The sequence below is a fragment of the Schistocerca piceifrons genome, chromosome 7 (genome assembly GCF_021461385.2).
Source record: "Schistocerca piceifrons isolate TAMUIC-IGC-003096 chromosome 7, iqSchPice1.1, whole genome shotgun sequence".
Taxonomy (NCBI): Eukaryota; Metazoa; Arthropoda; class Insecta; order Orthoptera; family Acrididae; genus Schistocerca; species Schistocerca piceifrons.
This window is the reverse complement of record NC_060144.1, coordinates 418,701,576-418,723,195: the sequence shown is the minus strand read 5'-3', so window position 1 is coordinate 418,723,195 and position 21,620 is coordinate 418,701,576. Positions and strand designations below refer to the sequence as shown.

The 21,620-nt window shown below is 40.9% G+C and overlaps 1 protein-coding gene across 1 annotated transcript in view; it reads left to right on the top strand.

Moving 5' to 3' along the window:
• Positions 1-8,078: 8,078 nt before the first annotated feature.
• The window catches only part of LOC124805748 (myrosinase 1-like), a 51,174-nt gene continuing 37,632 nt past the window's right edge, over positions 8,079-21,620 (top strand). Inside the window, exons 1-4 of the mRNA XM_047266316.1 lie at positions 8,079-8,232; positions 10,617-10,750; positions 17,261-17,395; positions 18,698-18,820. Of these exons, the coding sequence (XP_047122272.1) occupies positions 8,079-8,232; positions 10,617-10,750; positions 17,261-17,395; positions 18,698-18,820 (546 nt within the window). The remainder of the gene's footprint in view (positions 8,233-10,616; positions 10,751-17,260; positions 17,396-18,697; positions 18,821-21,620) is intronic.

The following is a 21,620-nucleotide window of genomic DNA, read 5'->3' as shown; positions in this document are numbered from 1 at the left end:
GTAATGTGCTGCGAATACATAGAAAGAATGATCCTTTATCATTTAGCTACAATATAGCAGTTCAGCAACTGGAAGCAGTTAATTCCATAAATTATCTGGGAGTAGGCATTAGGAGTGATTTAAAATGGAATGACCATATAAAATTAGTCGTGAGTGAAGCAGATGCCAGACTGAGATTCACTGGAAGAATACTAAGGAAATGCAGTCCGAAAACAAAGGCAGTGGGTTACAGTACACTTGTTCTCCCACTGCTTACCGTTGTGGGATCCGTACCAGATAGGGTTGATAGAAGAGATAGAGAAGATCCAACGGAGAGCTGCGCCCTTCGTTAAAGGATCATGTAGTAATCGCGAAAGCGTTACGGAGATGATACATAAATTCCAGTGGAAGACTCTGCAAGAGAGACGCTCAGTAGCTCGGTATGGGCTTTTGTTGAATTTTCGAGAACATACCTTCATTGAGTGAAGCAGTATATTGCTCCCTCCCACGTATATCTCGCGAAGAGACCATATGGATAAAATCAGAGAGATTACAGCCCACACAGAGGCATATCGACAATCTTTCTTTCCACGAACAATACGAGACTGGAATAGAAGGCGCGACCGATAGAGGTAGTCAAGGTACCATCCGCCACACACCGTCATGTGGCTTGCGGAGTATGGATGTAGATGTAGATGTAGAAGTACAATATAAGGTGTTTATGTACGTGTAAAACTATGTAATCAGAAAAGCTTTAATAAATTTAAGACGCAAATGTAAAATGAAAAAGTCTTTTGTAAACAATGCATCACAAAAATTTTGTTATATCTACGACACAAGAAGTCAACGCTACCATCTGACGATGGTCTCAGGCCCAAAACCCGTAATGGTACAACAAATCACTTGAAGAAAACTTGTGGATGGCTGCAGTCTCTCCTCTACTTCAATTTTGTTTCGCTGTTCTTCAACCAAAATTAATAAAATAAAGACGAGTTCGTGTAATAGGGCTACAAGAAGTCGGATGTTTCTTCTGAGATATTGCAGAAAGACATGGCAAGCATTTGGCCACTGTACAAGACTGCTGGCAGCCCTGGTCACAAGAAGAGCGGTAACCAGATGACCATGTGGCACTATCGACAGGGACGACATTCCTGTTACGAGTGGAGCTCTGGCGCTTCGTACTGTATCTTCAGAAGCTATTCGAGTAACAGTTGGCACCATAGCGACACGTCAAACTGTAACAAATCTGTTACTTCATGGACAGCTCCGAGCCAAACGCCCTGTAGCGTGCATTCATCTGACACCAAACTCCTGTGATTTGCAACTTCAACGTGTGTCACGCGAGAGCTCATTGGAGGGCAGAATGGAGGTCAGTTGTGCTTTCAAATGAAAAGTGTTTCTGCCTCGGTGCCAGTGGTGCCCATATCGTGGTTAGAAGAAGGTCAGTTGACGACCTGCAACCAAATTGTTTGTGTGCGAGACACACTGGACCTACATCAGAAGCTATGGTCTGAGATGCGTTATCGTATGACAGCAGGAGCACTCTCGTAGTTATCGCTCAAGCCTCGCCTTCAAATTTGTACGTCAGTCTGATGATTCGACTGTTGTGGTGCCATACATGAACAGCAATCCAGGGACAGTTTTCCAAGTGGACAACGCTCGCTCATGTACCGTTGTTGTAGCTCAAAATGCTCTAGACAGTGTCGACATATTGCCTCGGTCTCGATCACTATATCTGTCTTCAGTCGAGCACGTGACATATGGGACATCATCGGACATTCCCAGCGCCATCCACAAACATTAACCGTCTCTGTATGGACCGGCAAAGAGCACCTGACATGGAATTCCATCCCACAAAATGACATCCGTCACCTGTACAACACAATGTACGTACATTCAAGATTCTGCTGTTCCACCTGTTATTCATGTGCCCACTCTGTAATGGTTTAACTCGCGCTTACATTAAGCTGTGATCTTACAATGTTAATGGGTATTATGTTACCTAGACATTTTTCTCCCATCAGTGTATGTCAGCTGAGTGGGTCAGAATTTTCCCTTAGTGTTGGGATTGTTTCCTGTTAGAGGAACTGCCGGAAAAGAGTCGTATTAATTAGCCGACACTGGATAAGTGGCTTTCAATGAAAATGTCTCACCCATAGGGGAATATACATAATGAATGTACGAGTGCAGGTAGTAGACACATGGTAGACATATATGGAAGTTCGGGTCTGGCCATTGAGCGTGCTCAGATAGCCTAATGGTTAGGTGGCCGTTCCCGATGGCGGGGTATGTATATTCGCTCCCTGGTCGGCCACAAATTTTCTATTGCTTTATGGCAGCTGATAGATGTCTATATTAGTAACTACGAATACGTGTCTTTCATTCTAGCTGCACTTTCCGCAGTCCCTGTTACTTCGATTATATATGTATGTCACAAGGAATATTCTACCATACTTATGAACAACACAGGCACAGCTATATCGTGTTTTGAACGAGTGTTTTGCAAGCGGTCTCTTTGTTACGTGAATTAAACTCCCTGAGAATTCTTCCTATGCCTCAGAGAAAAATTTGTGTGGAAGTCCCAACTTAAATCAGTCCAGATACGTAACATTAGATCACTGTTCACAGTGTCTGAAGGCCGATCAAGGAATGAAACGGTAAGGCACCTGTTCGTCTTTTTATTCTACTTTTATTTTATGACCTTCATTGGGCCACTCTAATAAGCCAAAAAATAGTTTATGCAGGTGGTTGTTGTTCAGTAATACAGTACAGTTGAATAACACTGAATTGGACAATTCAATAGTACAGTGGTTATACAAGGATTATTATAATTTATTCTTATTGCTCCTCTGTCTACCTAATACTTCTCCAATCTTTCAGTTTTTTGGTCCTTCTTCATCTCAGATTACTCGTCCTGTAGCCATCATCTTCTGTTGTTTCTTGAAGTATTCTCATTTTCTTTGTTTTGTTTTTTAAGTCATCTACTGTAATATGCAGTTCTCTTATATCCTCCTTAATCTATGTGATCCATTTAATGTTGCTCTTACTATTTCAAAGTTATCCCTTATTCCCTCACTAACTCCGTTTATTTGTCTTCTTCTCAGATGTCCAAGATATACGTTTCCTCTGGATCGTGCTCATTACTGGCTTTATTTTCTTGTATACTGTTTCATTTGAAGCTATTCTCCAATGCTCATTTGCTTGATACTGTTTATTTATACATGTCCTGATTGTTTATCTTTCTATCTTTTGCATTTTGTCAATTTATGCAGCATTAGTGGTTTAAAAGATGGTTTCAGTTGCATAAATGACTTCCAGTTATGTAACTGTTTTATAAAATTCTAATTTTGCATCTGTAGATAAGTTTTATTTGTTGTATGTGCTTTTTGTAACGTAATGTGCTCTGTTCAGGTTTTTATTCTTTTTTGGCATTATGACTTCTCCTTTAGATTGTAAGTTATGATTTCACCTAAATATTTAAATTTATCAACGATTTTAATTTATTTTACTCCTATTGCAATTTGCTTTGCAAGATGCTGGTAAGTTAGCATAATCTCTGTTTTTCAAATGGTATTCTGAGGACAATTTTCTGTGCTGTTTCTTGTACTGGTATAATTTATTGCCTGGATTCTTGAATATTGTTGGCCAGGAGAGCAAGATCATCAGCAAATCCCAAGCAGGTCAAGCTTATATCATTTATAGTACTCACAATCCACATGTTCTTTGGGTTCCCTTTTACCATTCTTTCAGTATGTACTCCAGGGCACAATTGAACAATAAAGGTGAAAGACAGTCACCTTGTCTTAAGCCTTTGTTTATAAGGAATGATTCAGAAATTTCACCTCTAAATTTCACTTTCAATGTGGTATTTGACAGAGTGAAGATTATTAATTTAATTACTTTTGGATGGAGTCCGAGACTACAAACGTTATTGTGAGGCGTTTGTTCTGTTTGCTGTAGTATGCCGTAACCAGTTTTAAACTAATGTTCTGCTCTGCGCAGCTTTTCCATGGTCTGAAACCTCTCTGGCAAAGCCTAAACTCCTGTTCCAGTTGTTCCTTAATTCTTCCATACAGAATTATGGACAAGATCTTTTACGTGCAGCTTAGGAGAGGGATTGCTCTGTAGTTGTCTGGACTCCTCTCAACGCCCTTCTCGTGTACTTTTCTTATCCATATTTTTGTTAGAGCCTTTTGTAGGGAGGTCATCACAGCATCACATTAATATTACCACATATCAGCAAAAACCTGATCTCCACATGCCTCATAATTCTTTTGTCGTTTGAGGACTCTTTATACAGCTTTGAAAAATTGGTGGCCTAATTTGCTAGATTTGGTTTTAACTGGAGTATTTACGCCGATTTGTAAGAGTTCTTTGGGTTCTTCATAGTCTGCCATAATTCTCTTATTTTATCTTTTACCATGTGCCGTTCATCCTGTTTCCCAAAGATTTTGTAATATTTCTTACAATTTGTTTGGTGGTAATTATCTTCTGTAGAGTTTACTACGTCTTTATGGAATCTTCTCCTAATTTCCCTTATGTTTTGTTTGAATTTTTTTCAAAAAATTGGCTCTGGGCACTATGGGACTTAACTGCTAAGGTCAGCAGTCACCTATAACTTAGAACTACTTAACCTCACTAAGTTAAGGACACCTCACACATCCATGCCCGAGGCAGCATACGAACCTTCGACCGTAGCGGTCGCGCGTTTCCAGATTGTAGCGCCTGGAACCGTAAGGCCACCCCGGCCAGCGAACTTCTTTTTTTCCTATCATTTCTGAGAGTGATAAACTTTCTTCTGTTTTCTTTGTTTGAATCTTTAACCGTGCTTTGTTACATTCCGGAGTCCACCACGCATGTTTTCTTCGTGAATTTCAGGGAACTATATTCTCGGATTGCTTCTTGAGATGGTACCAGTTCTTTTAGATCATCTGTTACTTTCATGAATTATTTGTTTGTTTGTATGGGATACTGTAGATTTCATGTTGAAAATTTTTGTCTATACAGACATGGTGTAGCTGTGACAGCCCCTTCCTCTAGTCTGGGTGTTTCCATGTTTCAAGTTTATTTGACTTCCTCTTGAAGTATGTTGATTTAGATATAATATTGTGTTCTCTGTACAGTCCTACAACTTTTTGACCATTCTTGAATGTAAGGTTATGTGGGCTCCAATTTCCGGTTGTATCTTTAGATTTCCTTTTTTTCCATAACTCTCCCTTAAGATTTTTACATTAGTGTTATTTATTCTGTTTACAGTTAGACCGAGAGCATCCGAAAATTTATCTGTCTCTTCCTTCGTTTCTGTTATAAAAGTTTTATCGTTTGTAGGAACATGAGCATTTACAATTGTGCCGGTTTTATTCATTATTTTAGATGTCCGAGCTGCTTTTCTGTGTGATATTGTTTGCAAATTTGTTGAATCCATAATTTTATAGTCACTGTAAATCCTGTTACAAATTGGTGGCCGAACGGTTCTAGGCGCTACCGTCTGCAACCGCGCGACCGCTACTGTTTCAGGTTGGAATCCTGCCTCGGGCATGGATGTGTGTAATGTCCGTAGGTTACTTAGGTTTAAGTAGTTCTAAGCTCTAGGGGAATGATGAACTCATATGTTAAGTTCCCTAGTGCTCAGTGTAGTGTCGGTAGCTGGACCGACACCGTGGAGTTGACTGCTGAAAAAGAAAGCTAGACTAACGCTGTGGCCGATAGTGCACGCACAGCATAAAGCAGGCGGGCGTGAAGTCTGGAACATGAGAACTTATGTATGAATAAGAAGAAAAGTATGTAAATGCTTTTTACTTATCTTTTCTTTATTCCTTGGAATACATCTCTCTTGAATACTCGTAAGCTATAGGCACTGATACAACTGGCGCCTTGCTAGTTCGTTGCCATTAACTTAGCTGATGGCTATTCTGTCTCTCGGCTAATGAGAGAGAAAGGCTTCATACAACTGGGCGGTAGCTAGGTTCTCGTACAACTGGGCGATAGCTAGGTTCGCGTACAACTGGGGCGATAGCTAGGTTCGCGTACAACTGGTCGGTAGCGTGGTTCTCGTACAACTGGGGTCGAGTCCTCTCTCGTATCACGAGACCTGCCTTGGTGGTGGCGCTAGGTCTGCGATCACAGTGGCGACACGCGGGTCCGACATGTACTACATGGACCGCGGCCGATTTAAGCTACCACCTAGCAAGTGTGGTGTCTGGCGGTGACACCACACTCAGAGCCATTTGAACAAACTGGGGACTTTGTTTCATTGCCCTCCATTCTGGTTTCCCACTACAAATGGTATATTCTTGTGATTAGAACGGGCCTTCTATTATGTTTCTTGTTTCTTAGTACCTCATTGCAATGGTTTCATTATGTAATTCAAAGCCTTGAGTTTTCCGGTTCTAAGTAGTGAGTTTATGTTGTGTGTCGGTATGTAATATATTTGATTATGTTGAATCTTCTTTTAGAGAGACAGTGAGCTTCCTGGTGATTGCAAACTCTCTCATTCATTTCTGTCTTTCAGTTGGCCACCTACAGAATCCGATGTAGCCTTTACCTGCCTTTTTGGGCAGGACGGTGGTATTTTTTTCCCCTAAAAGACGTGTCCATACTTTCGTCCTTTTACAAGCATTGCACCACACTAATATACTGAGCGAAAAGATTTTCACTATTGAGTGTCTGTATTTAGCGTAAATCTGTTAAGATTTCGAATTGATGTCATTATGGAGTGGTTTAGACAGAAAACACATCAGTCACCTTTTATAAGTAAAGTCGAATGTCATTGCTCGCTAGTAGACTCATGAGTTCAGGCTAAGCTGAAGGATGAATTGGTTTTTCCTATCTTTTGCACAGCGCGGCACCCTTCCTTCACGAAGAGGGAATTTCACGTCTTTGTGTGTATCTGGAAAGCGACTGTAATGGCTGCATGTGCAGTGTGGTGTCATGCTTGTGTTGGATGATGATGACGATGATGATGATATGGAGTTGGGGGCAGACGACGCTTTGTTTTGTTGATGGTAACGAAAGAGAAAGTGTGAAACTCGATGCTGGGATATAGGCTACTCTCTTGAATAACACCAATGGGGCCACCAAGCTGAACGTCCCAATCCGACACACTGATTAGCATGAGCAGCGTCACATGCCCTAGCCTCATTATACATTGCGTACACTGGAATTTAATGGACAACGTTGGCACGAAGACTGGCGATCCGGGACTTCACGTGACTTCCCCAACCACTTTGCCATAAAGGCAAACGGAAAGCAGCCGACAGCACATTCCGTACACAAGCAGGTACCGTACAATGCTGTGACGTTGCTGAACTGAGCTGCCGAGATCCGGTGTATTCAAAGTAGGAATTGCAATTGTTTCGTTTACAATAAGTGTACGCAGACAATGGCGGATTTTTCCGTTCAAAAATGTTAATGGATACTACGCAGCAAAGTCAAATACATTTATTTATGTTCAGATTCAGCTGCCAAATCTTCTTAACTGCATCTGCAAGTATGGCAGCATGATGTTAAAGTTGTCACATAACTGCACACTGCAGCGTAGTTTACAGGCAGCAACCGAAGTCCCCTTTTCAAACAGCAATGACGAACGGCGACATAAATGTAAAATGAGGGCAAGTAATTCTGACGAGCACTATCTTCTGGAGTGGCTGTTTGAGTAGTTTTTATCACCGACAGAGGAAGTCGCGAGTAAGCAAAAATCTGCAGTCTCTGCATGAGAAATGACTCATGCCATCATCTACATAACAGTTATTATGACGCGAAAATATCAGATAAAAAATCCATCAGTAAACGCTCTGATAAGTCTGATGGGTCTAGAGTAGCTATGGGAGTAGCCTTTATGTCACGTGCTGTTAATATCCGTACTGACAGAGGAATTAGTATAAACAAAGTCGCAGAACGTGAGAACGTTTTCTGTAGTCTGTAAAGGAAATGACGAGCTTCATCATCTGATTACAAAACCGTTAATACGAGGTCAAAATACGCGATAAAAAACTATCAAACGCTATTACAAACATTTCGTAACTGATAATTGATTGTTATCAGGTGCCACTGAATGTTTATAAGTGACAACGAGCGCCGTTACAGCTGCAACTTTGAGCATGGCGGCACGTGTGTCATTATACCTGGAGATACTGGGAGTCGCCTGTCTGCTGGCGACCGCTTGCGCCAGAGAGGTGAATCAGTTCCCAGAGGGCTTTCTGCTGGGTGCTGCCACATCCTCCTACCAGATCGAGGGCGCCTGGAACGAGGATGGTGAGCGATAGTCGATATTCAGCAATTTCCAGACGTTTCTAGGAGAGTTAGAATCTGAGGAACAAGCTAAGACAGGCCTCGAGTAATACTGTTACTTATTGTTTACTTTCTTAATTGCTGCCGTCATCGTCGGCCAAGTGACATTCTGAACACTTCTTATACTGTGCTATACTCAGATTCCACACGACTCAGATTGCATACATGTGACTCTTGACATGAAGGAATTTTATTTGATGTTCTGAAGATAGGCTAAGCCCGTAACGCGTCAGATATAGTTCTTAACAACAAGAGATCTGCTGTTTCTAAGCGAACCATTACAACAGTGTACAAGATGTGTGCACAATTTACGTTATAAGTCGCAGGCCTCTTACGCGACTTTATGTCGCACCTTAAGTCAACTGAAATTCTCGGCTGGGCAAAGAATTCCTCTAGATTTTTCTGCGATCAAAAGTTTTCAATTAGAGGGATTGATGTGGCATCTACCACTTTTCTGAAGTCGTCTACCCGTCTTCCATGAAGTGCTTGGCCCAGAGTTATCTTTAAGAATCCAGCAAAGCACTTCGTTGCTTCATGTACCACCCATTTCACTCCATCCAGTTTAATCGTCGATTACCAGTCTTTGTGGCCGGGGACGGAAACTCACGCCTTTGTCGTGCTGCACACATGGAGGTATGTCGGTTCGAATCTTGGTGCTGAATTAAATTTTCACTGCTAGTATTTGGCCGGCAATGGAAGGAGAGGCCGTGACATGAAGTTCTCAGCCACTAGTCGCCGCGCCAGGGTCCTTTTCGCGACGGAAAGGAGCCTGAGGGAGAAGCGGATAGGGAAAACCTTTGCCATTAGGCGGATGAACCTGCCTTTCGGGACCTCCCAGTCATTCATGCCAGAGGACTTTTCTTTACTTAGCGTTCAATTTTCTTCTCATTACAAGAAACATGAAAATTTGTTACGACCCGTTGTTAGTAAATTTTATCCGGTAAACACATCATCTGCACGCACTTCATTTCTCTAATGTTAGCTACTGTAAGTGGGACCTGTCGAAGACCTTAGGAGACATTAGGAAAAGTTGTATTATGTAATAATAAATGTATCATGAGTGTATCACTGAAACTAATTCTCTTTTCTCCAGTCGCATTTTGATTATCCGTTGCAGACTTTATTTGTGCGCTAGTAGCATTCTGGTTTATCTAAATTTACGATTGTTCACTTGCAGTTATATTGTTAATATTTGGTAGTAAATTAATTCTAAATAATTATATTGCAAGCTCTGGAAAGAGCATTACACAGTGCAAGAACATACTCTCTTGAGCATCATTATCATGTGACGAACTTCCATCATGCTGGAGTAATTCCAGGACAGGAAATTTTTTTAATCAGTACAACGGAAAACCAACCAAAATTGCTAATTTCACTTTATTTTGTTGATGAATGGTTTGTCGGTACCCATTTTCAAATCATTCAGATAGTCGAAATGGTATTTCATAAAATACAACAATCATTTCAAGACGACAAACATACATGTTTGCTGTGTAACTATTCATTTGCACTTTCTCATACACATGTGTTGGTTGTAAGAACATGGTTATTATATATTGGGAAACACTATTTTGAATATCCGGATAATCCAAAAATCTGTCCCGACCCGAAACCAGTCATCAAGTAAACCAAAATTAAATTTACAACTTTATCTGTTCTTGCATTGTATTGATTACCACTTTGGTTTAAAAAGAGCTTAAAGCATCGGAACTGACAAGAATTATTTCCACACTGTACGAAAAGAATGCCATCATGGACATAAGGCAAAGAAGTAGCTCGATACTTTGAAGCACCTCCATTTAGGCGTGAGTGATAGTTGATACTATCAGGATCTGATGCATGTCCTTCATATTTGGTGATGCATGATAATTTTAATAATAAAACTCAGACTCGCAAATTTAACAAGATTTTCATCCCATGAGACGGTTAAAAAATTGTTTGCCGTGCAGAATTTCTTATTACAGCTTCAAATTGGTACTCTAGTTTTTTTATTTGATTCTGCAGTCTTATCAAACGTGTACACTATTTTGGTGTGGCATTTACTGTCGCCCTAATTGTATAGATTTTAGTCTGCTGACAACTATTCACTCCAATATAAATCTATCAAATTAACGATAATTGTTCTCCATGTTTATACGGTTGTGGAATTCTGTTATTCATAGCTGAGGTATCACAGATATTATATATACTTTAATATCATTATTGCTGACAGCACTAGTATCTGTGCTATGTTGGTCTGGCCCTTTTGGAACCTGAACATAATTTTTGTTTTCGAAACTGGAAGTTTTTTTTTCATTCAGAAGTTTTTCTAAGTTAACATGATGCCCTTCTACCGTGTTACATTACAGGCAAAGGAGAGAGCATCTGGGACCACATGCTGCACGAGCATCCAGAATACGGCAACAACGGGGACAATGGGGACGTGGCCTGTGACTCGTACCACAAGTATGCCGAGGATGTGCAGGCGCTCAAGGAACTGGGGGTGAGTGTAATGCAGAAGGAAACCGACACACAGGGCTTTGTTATTCTGTAGTACAAAACTGATGACATTATGAGAATGCTGAAGAAACTCGATATCCTTATGCTTTGTAATAGAGTTTCTTTTTTCCACAATCCAAGTCTCTGTCGTCACCTGTAGTGATACACATCTAGCTGTTGCCAGAAAGTTAAACAAATATGTGTTTGACTCAGTTTCGGATGATCTCAAAGCTATATCTCTCTTGAATAATCAGGTAAGATTCTTTTTATTACAGTGATTGGTTTCGGCAGATCCATGGTGTCATCCTCGGATCTTGTAACGTTATTAGTAGCACATTCTTGTTATAATAGGGAAAGTCGCAAAGTGATATTACCTCAATTAAAACGTGACGAGGAACATCAGCACAACACAAATAAAATAATACACAAAAATAACATGTTATGCCCGTGTCCCAGTGTACACTGATCTCTTGATACCACAAAAGCAACTTAGGCGGTATTATACTAGCTAAGTCGCCATTGTGCTGATGTCGCAGCGTATACTAATCGCTTGACACCACAAAGGCGCTCTAGCTAGTATTACACCCGCTCCGTCGCCATTGTGGAGTCAAGCAATTAGTATGTGCTGGGACACCAGCACACCATGATGTATGTTTTTATTGTGTCTTCCTTTGTTTGTGACATTCTGATGTTTCCTGCACCATTTTATTCGACGCAATATCACTATGTGACTTTCAGTACTGTAAGAAGCGTGTACAGCTAACAATCTTACAAAAGCCGAGGATGGCAGCGTAGACCTGTTTCAGGCCATTATAATCTAAAGAATTGATAGCGATCTTGCTAAGATGATTCTTCAGAAATAATATACACTGATCAGCCACAAAATTGTGACGACCGACCTACTATCGATATAAACCCATCAAGGCGATAGCAGCGCCACCTGGCGAGGAATGACTGCCAGTCAGACACACGCAAGGTGCATGTAGCATCTGTGAGCGTGCCGTCCGTGTGTAAATTGGAGGAGTCACGAGACCTGTCTGAGTTTGGCCGACAGTGGATTGTGATGGCCCGGAGACTCGGCATGAGCATTTCGGAAACCGCATGACTTGTCGGTTGTGGTGAGTGTCTTCAACAAGTGGCGGAACCTAGGTGAACCACGTCCAGACGTCTTGGAGTTGGGTAGCCACCCCTAGTTACAGATGTCGGACGTCGTAGGCGGGGCAGAGCGGTGAAACAGAACAGGCCCTTCTTGTCTAGTATGTGAATCGGCGTATAAAGCAAAACGCAGCTGTCACAGCATCGGTAAGCGAATGTGCTGCGTAGCGCGAAGCCCAAAGTGCACATGCGACATTTTAAAGGTTTAACCGAGTCCAAAAATGTCTCAAATTACCAGTTATTTGAATAACTTCCAGTTCATGTCGACAGTTAAGCTTTTGCAGGTGTAGTTGTTACACAAGACACAAGCAGAGGAAAGAAAATCAAGGCTGTGTATGATTTTCATTTAACGCGACTTTCATCAGTCTGGCCTTTAATTTGTTGACATTAAATATTTTATAACAATTCCTATAGCACAGTTCTTAAAATAATTTTTGAATGATGGACATTTTAGTAGCAATGAAACAGTTTCTTGTTCATTTCCTGCAGTCGTCACAAAAATGCGAAGTGGTTATTGGGCGAGGAAAACAAATATTTTCCTTGCACCATGGACACCCGATAGAAGAAAAATTAATAGATTCAGGCACAACTGAGTAAGAAATGATCTTAGCTGTATGCTAGTACCACTCATACTTGATCAAATTCGTAAAATGTGGTGATACAAATTTACAATGCAGAATTGTAACGATACTGTTCCGCTGAACCCGAAACGACGGAGAACTAAAGGAAATTATGTTATCTGGCAATTTTCTGAAAAATATTTTACGTTGTTGATTTTTTTTCTGATGGAGAGGTTGAATCACTGTTTTAGTTCCGTGTGGAATCCAAAGACAGAGGTGTCATTATGCCCACGCCAAGAGTCCAACAAAGGCGATGAATTATTTTCTAAAAACCATAAGAAGACATTTCGGATATAACAGTGAAAATTATTCTTTCTCATTTTTCCAGATTTTGCTACATTACAAGATATTTTCAAGTAAACAGTTTTTGTCCTTTAATTATTATCCCTATTTTTACTGACATACAGAAATAAAGCTGTGGATACAGTAACCCAATGATAGTTACGAATGGCACTGTCGTATAAGAAAGTGACGTAGCATTCATCGTCTGCACAAGTGAAGTTTTCTTTCTTTTCGCTCGAAATTATAAAGTGCCGTTTGTACTCATATTTGGAACAAAACTAAGTGATTGCTTTTATACACAAACCTTTGGGGCTAACAAGAAGCTTTGTTTTCAAGTTAGCTATGAATTTCTCTAAAGTATTAGCTATTACTGACAACTCTTGTTCAGGTTTACTTGAATGACACTTCGTAATTTGGCAATATTCTTTTCCATACAACTTCCTTAATTTATTTAACCAGGTAATGTTCGTCTCATTTGAAATTCTGAGTGCCCAGTGTCGCAGAAGTCTTTCGAATAGTTTTTCCTTCACACACTTCTGCAAGTTCCGTTTTGACATGTATCTCGTACTCCATGTAAATCTATCCTCTAATTGTACAGTTCACGTTCAGATTTAACGAAACGGAACTAGCTATGGACATTACTTGAATTCAAGTGTTTTCTCCCTCCTTCGTTTTACCAAAAAATTTACAGCCTTTTCTTTGTCACTGAAAACTATTACTCTCCATAGTTTCTTTGGGCTTGATAGGTATAACATTTTTGATCTGGACTTCAATTAGCACATCATTGTTCGAGTCATAGTTCATTGAACTGCGAGAGTTACTTCCATTGCTTCTAATCTATCCACAACTTTTTGACGAAACGTCGACATCGTTGGAATGAATGTCCAAGATCTTCACTAACAAATAACATAGATGTAGGTCTTCTGGAGAAATAAGTGATTTCTACTTCATAAAACAGTCTTCATATTTCATTTTTTGTAAACTTCAAAACATGAATGGGATTCCACGTGAAACTTTGGAACCTGCACAAGGACAGATGCTGTTAACGAGGACTTGCAAAGAAATCACGAAAAGTTTTACCTCTATTCTTAATACTTAGAGATATCAAAAAGGCAACTGATAATTATACTCATGTTCTGAACACCTAGAACGACTAGAGACAGAACATTGATATTAACAGGACATGTATATTAGTATGTTCTGTAGAAATGATTAGCATTTTAACCAGGGCGTTCAAGGTCAATATCGACATGACGGCGCAACGTCACCTACCGGCAAAATGCGTCTGCGGCTTTCGCTGTCGCAATAAACCGAAGGTAAGAGATCAGTGTGACTTGAGCAGAGGTGCAGAACGCGTATGCGCAGACCGTACAGTCAAATCAGTGGGCTTGAAAGAGGGCCACTTATTAGAATGAGGACTGTGATGCATCCGTCCGGGAAATCGCGGCTCGTGAGTGACGAAGTGTTTCGACAGTGCATACTCTTACTGTAAAACAACCCAGACGCCACATTTCAGCAAGACAATGCACGGCAACATGTTGCTGCATGAACACGTGCCTTCTTGGTCTCACAGGCTGTCAGGTTTTTGTCCTGGCCCTCCAGATCACCAGATTTGTCGCCAATCGAAAATCTCTGGGATATAACGAAACGACTGGTGCAGCGCTGTGATTCGGTGCCAACCAACGCAGATGAACTTTGGAAACAGGTGAATGTAGCGTGGATGGCTATACCACAGGACGCCATTCGCGCCTTATATGCGTCGATACCATCGCAAGAGAACATGTTACCATCACCATTGGCGGACTCTATGCTTACTAGACAGCAGGGCACATGCTGAACTGAAGTGACTGAAACGCTAACCATTTCTGTATAGCACACTAATGTGCATGTTCTGTGAATTTGGAAGTCCAAATCTAGACGTTCAAAATGTTCTGCTTTTTCTGAACATGAATGTATTATGGATATTAAACGAGTTGTAAATTCGAGCGAATAGTAAGTGAACAATACATTGTGACTGAGGAACTATCAACGGAAACTGAAATTCGCAAAATAAATTACGATCATGTTGTGCCATGTTAGCTGTCTGCCTCCTTGCCGGGAGTCGAATAGATAGAACAATAAAAGACATAACATAAAGACTCAGAAATGTTTTTGATAAATTCATCTGCATTTGAAATTTAAGCTTCTTAACTCCACAGACCAGCGAGGAGACGCATGATAACACTGCTAGGCGACAAACGAAGGATAAAATTGAAACACGGAGCAAATAGATGTGGAGGACGTAATTGTGACGTTCATGAAATTGAGATAGTGATGGCCGCTGTGGCCGAGCGGTTCTATGCGCTTCAGTCCGGAACCGAGTTGCTCCTTCAGTCGGAGGTTCGAATCCAGCCTCGGGCATGGATGTGTGAGATGTCCTTAGGTTAGTTAGGTTTAAATAGTTCTAACTCTTGGGGAATGATCACCTGAGATGTTAAGTTTCATAGTGCTTAGAGCCATTTTGAGATAGTGTTCAACAGAAAGTGTATCCTGCCGAATAGTTGATGATGGACAGAGGAGACACCGTCATGGTTCTCAAGAGATAATGAAAGGTCAAGATGAAGACCTAACTGCCGAATTCGGATACGCGTGTACAAACTTCCTCAAACCTAGGATAGTTACCTCTCGCATTCAAGTGCTCTACGGACTGAGATAACCAGACGCGCCTGCCGCTGTTATGCACCTTCCTACCCCTCCCCCCTCACCCCCCTAACAGCTTTACCACCGCCAGTACCACTTCCCCTACTCTCCAAACGTCACAGAAGTTGTTCGGCATACCTTGCGGGATTAGTTCTCATGGAAAAAGTGTTATTTCTGAGACATGGGTTAGCCATAGCTCAGGGGAGAGTTGATAGAATTAATCATGGAAAGTGTGGATAGACCTAAGGCAGCTCGTTTTTCAACACTGGCTGTCATATTACTAACAATGGTGTGATTGCTCCCCAGATACCATCTACAGACACCTTAATACCTAAAAATACACTCCTGGAAATTGAAATAAGAACGCCGTGAATTCATTGTCCCAGGAAGGGGAAACTTTATTGACACATTCCTGGGGTCAGATACATCACATGATCACACTGACAGAACCACAGGCACATAGACACAGGCAACAGAGCATGCACAATGTCGGCACTAGTACAGTGTATATCCACCTTTCGCAGCAATGCAAACCCCACGCCCCACGTATTGAGCAATTCGGCGGTACGTCCACCCGGCCTCCCGCATGCCCACTATACGCCCTCGCTCAAAGTCCGTCAACTGCACATACGGTTCACGTCCACGCTGTCGCGGCATGCTACCTGTGTTAAAGACTGCGATGGAGCTCCGTATGCCACGGCAAACTGGCTGACACTGACGGTGGCGGTGCACAAATGCTGCGCAGCTAGCGCCATTCGACGGCCAACACCGCGGTTCCTGGTGTGTCCGCTGTGCTGTGCGTGTGATCATTGCTTGTACAGCCCTCTCGCAGTGTCCGGAGCAAGTATGGTGGGTCTGACACACCGGTGTCAATGTGTTCTTTTTTCCATTTCCAGGAGTGTATATCAACCGATGCGGTACGATATGAAGTTAGACGTGAGATATAAATTTCAAAATCGTCTGTAGTCACTTTTGCAAACTGTTTACATGTACTGGTATACTTGACCTCACCAGACGGTGAGTACTTATGCAGATTTGTGCTGTTGATAACGGTGAAACACGTCACGAGTGTTACTGACTCCTCTTGAAATTTTCGGTTACTTCAGTCATAGTCCAAGATACCAAACCGATAGTCACTTGTCTTACAGACCTCCCCTGTCCCTTGTACTCCCGAAGTCGTTGACCGGATTTGTTGAAAGAATGATCAAATGACATTTACTTAAGACCTGCCTCAACACACAGATATCTGACCAATTTCAATAATTGTTCCGGTTATTTTTTGACATTGCAATCGAACTAATAGGATTTCTTCGTTTGGCAGCCCGAAAGATTCCTTTACTTGGATTTCCTTTGTGTAGCTTTCACACAGTGTGGGTACTTCCTCTTACAGTACGCCACATTCGACCCTGATACCAGCCAAGCACAAAGAACCATATTACAAGTCAGATTACCCTCTTTATCTAATCCTATGGAAGTAACAGGTCCCCAGTGTATTTTAGTGGGACACCTCAGTAAATTCCTGTCTCTTTACAGGCCTCGTCAAGTCCGATAAATGTTAGAGGTCTCAGCAGATGTCACTACGGTAGACGTCAGATATGAAAGGTTTAGCTGGAAACTGCAAGGTTTAATTATTGATAAGTATTTATCTCCCACTTAGCAGTTCACCATCATTGTCTAATGATACATCCCTTTTCTGTGCATGTTAGTATTTGTGCACGTTAGTTTCTGACCTCACATCTTGCAGAGGTGCTATTGTGACATTTTATTGGTTGTTTCAGGCCAAAGCATACCGCTTCTCCATCTCCTGGCCTCGTATACTCCCCAATGGGGACCTGGACGTGATCAACCAGGCAGGAATCGACTACTACAACAACCTCATTAACCTGCTACTGGAGAACGACATCCAGCCAGTGGTAAGAATTTATTCATTGTTAAGAATTCATAAATCTCTGACGACGGGTGGAGGAGAGTGTGCTTTAACCACAAATAATAATACTGGCAGATCATGGCACAGTTATACAACAAACCCTACCGGTACTGAACGGGAAAAAAAGTTGAGTCATAAATTCAAAAGGCTAGTGAGGTAAAAGATTGGGCCCTCGGCCGCTTCCCCTAAATTCTACTCACACATGTACTGTACTCTAGCTTTATAACACCAACAAAAACTTGAGGTAAAGGAAACCATTGATGTAATATCCCAAACACAAAGGAAGTGATGACTGCAAAGTCTTTCCCTTATCCTTTAGATGAGATAAAGCTAACTACTGGTACACAACTAACTACAGTTATCATAACTGTAACTGTTTTCCTCATTTTTTATGATTGTCATGACTGGTTTCATTTCCTTTAAGGTATTTGTCTGGTGAATAAGTATTAGTTCCCGGTCTACTTTTTTCGTAGCGAAATATTACCATTAGGTTTTCACCGCATCTTGCCCACGAATCAGAAGTTTGCGCTGTACGTGTACCATTTCTCTGACTGTTAGACTCCTTATTTCTTTGCGCCAGACCAGAGCAATAAAATTAATTATTACTAGATTAGACGAAAAATCCCTCTTAACTATGCAGCATTTAAAATATCATAATTAAGAAGGCTGATAATACCGAGAAAGGGAAAAAACTAGGTTTCTTTCCCTGCAGTTGAGTGAACTAAAATTATTTTATATTGGCTTGGATACACTGCATGGCAGAAAATCTTGCTTCTTCATAAATTTAGACAACAATGTCTATGGAGTGCAGCGATCTGGTGCCATATTTATTTTAAAATCAACAATCGAGTTGCCATAATATTTGTTTATTAACCGGTTTCGATTTGTGTTAAAGCCATCTTCAGAATTTTTTGGCCCCTTATGGCTGGTGCTGGCGGCGCCTCGGTTTTCTCGTGATACCACGATTTTACTTTGTGTTCCATTGTTTAAAGGTTAAGAACAGATGAAATGTACCCTCAGGGCTATTATTTTAATAACTAACAATAGATGGTTTACTAATAATTTAGAGTAATACAGTATATTATATGATAATAAATAAATCACATATTTATCCCTTGAAATGGTCTGTTCAGTAATGTTTGTTAATGATGATGTTGTTAAGAAAGAGTCGGGACAATGAAGAGTCATTTTACCGTCTCTTTTATGTTTAGTACATTATTTGGTCCAGAGATTGTCACCATGGAAATGTATCAGTAGTTTTGTTCATAGCCAGTCTCCCTGCTTACAGGTGACGATGTACCATTGGGATCTGCCGCAAGCCTTGCAGTACATAGGGGGTTGGCCCAACCCTATACTTGCGGACTACTTCCTTGAGTACGCCAGGGTGCTCTTTGACAACTTCGGCGACAGGGTGAGTTCCTGTATATTCAGATTTCTTTCATGGGTCTTCATGATACTGAGCACCAACAGTTTCTAAAACCAAATAGTTTTAGAATTACCTCAGACAGTATTAAAGATGTTCATTAAATTAAACAGTCTTGCTACCATCACAAGGTTTCATTTCTTCAACGTGACTCACGTGGTAGGCTACAATCCCGAGTTTTAGGCTAGAAATCAATGACTAATTCCCAGAAAGCGACAGTTACATGGCGAATGAATGACTTTTTTGTTGAAATGTTAATCCTTCATAGTCGAACTAAGATTAGCGTTTAACATACTGTCAATTCCAAGTTTTCCGAGACGTGCTGCAAGCTCGGACTCGACAATTACTGGAAAATAAACCAGCCTTCTCAATGTAACTATCTCGGCGTCAGCCTGAATCAGTGTAGTGAATCATAGAAAACTTATCTCACAAAGGCGGGACTGAGATTTGAACTCCATTTTTTTGACAGCTGACGAAGTGAACTGGGGTATTATGGGTGAAGTGAAGGAAGCTAACGACACATTGCATGCCAGATGAAAATCTGTTGTTTGTGGGAGAGTAATAAGTTGAGAATTGGAGTGAAATCTGTTTATTATGATGTTTCGTTGTCATCTGCGATGCTGATAAAATCTAATACCTTTTGTAATTTCAAGACGGATCGTTTGTAAAAACAACTTTGGGTTCACGACATGCTCGGAAGACTGAGAGCAGCTGTGTCGTATGCTATATTGGCGAAGTGAGCTGCTGTTCACAGAGCAACTTTAGGTGAGTTAACTGTGTAATATGTAAGAGACTTGTTACAAACAATATGAACGTGTGACATAAGGAACAACAGAGTAACCCCAGAAACAATAGAAGTTTTAGTGCAACGACAGCACGAGTTTAGTGAAAAAGCTATACATCACAGGGAGAAAAACAATCACATTTACTTTGACGTCGCATATTTCTATAGTATTAGCAGCGGTGATATAGATTTATTAGCCTTTTTTGCAGACAGACTTACTAATGAGGAAAAACTTAATTGGTAAATATGAAAGTAAGCTTGAAAACCGATAAAAGTAAAACTAAAATTAGGTATTAGTGATATCTCGAAAAAATTACAAATTAACAAGCAGTTCATAACTAACAGTACTTAGCTGAAGCCACCAATTGTACCTGCTCCAAAAGGTAAATTTCATAAGGTACTTTTTAAGGATTAGAAAGAGCTTTGGATCCTAGTGGTAAAATGAATTGCTCCTCAAGTAACGGAAAAGTTTGTTATTGCCGGATACTACCATTCTTTGGGCTAAGGTAGTGAGACATGGAATTGATTTGCGAAGACCGTTGACTAAGTATCGTTCACCAAACTAACGGAGAAATGCATTTTGTAATGACTAAGACAAGCAGAAAGATAAAAAAGTGGAACAGGAAACAGGCCAGAGTGGAGCCATAATTATGATCGTAATGGTAGTGAGTTTGGCGGAACTTGTGAACAAGCAAGTGGATGGTAGAAAGGCCGAGAAATTTTCGAACTTGAATTAATAAGACGATGATCTGGAAGGTAAGTGCAGGAGCAATACGAATGCTGAAGGCCAATGCGCGGAAGCGGGTTATCTAGCAGTGAATGGATTGATGATGATGATGATGATGAATTGTTGAGCAACACTCACGAGACCTGTAACATAGATCTTCTACGACACCTTTCATGAAGAAGGGTATCATTGACCACAGTAGTTTCTTCTGTACGCCGCAGTCAGCTTCAGAACCTTAAATGGTCCGCCGATTCTGCTACTTCCAATGCTATCATCTGTAATTAGCTAAACAGTAACAGTATAGTCGTTTCAGCCTCCAAAGTTTTGGAGATGATCAGCTTTCAAATGGAGAAGGTAGCACCTGCAGTTTTTCACAATGCGTGACGATTTCAGACGCAGGAGGTAGCACATATAACCGTTCACAATGCATGATGAATGATATAAAATAAGCCTGACACAAATGTTGCTTGGGGCGACAATCTCCCTGGTGAGCAAGCAAGTAAAGTATGTGTTGCCCTCGACGGTTAGCGTCATCAGAAAAAAGGGCGTCGTCAGGAGTGCCGTACAGAAGAGGGACAGGACCGTTATAATGTTCTATATACATAAATGATCGTTCGGACAGGGTAACTGCTACTGTTTAATTACGATGTTGGAATGTATAGGAAGGTGTCGTCATTTTCTGACTGTAGGAGGTGCGAGATGACTTACACAAAGCTTACATTTGATGTGAAGAATGACTGCTAGCTCTAAATGCAGATATTTAAGTTAAAGCAGTGTGCTGCCTGACATAGCCACGTCGATTAAATGACTAGGCGTGACGTTGCGAAGCAGTATGAAATAGAATGAGAATATAAGGACTGTAGTAGGAGAGGCGAATGATCGACTTCCGTTTATTGGGAGAATTTTAAGAAAGACGGCGTAGTAAAACGCAGGAACTGGTTGCCAAATAAAATAAGGTTGGAAACTAGACGGCTGAAAGATGTTTAATTTGGAATCCTGTATCGAACAGCCGAGTCCCGCAACCATGTCTAAAATGATTGACTTACAGAGATTTTAGGAAAGTGTGTTTCATCTTTAGAGAAGACAACATATAAGATATTAGTACCACCTATTGTTGAGTAGTGGTCGAGTGAAGGAAGGTATCTAAGCAATTCAGAGGTGGGTTGCAGGATGTCTTACTGGCAAGTTCTAACAATACGCAAATATTACGAACACGCTTCCAGAACTCAAATGCGAATCACTGGAGGGAAGGAAATGTTCTTTTCGAGAAACGCCAT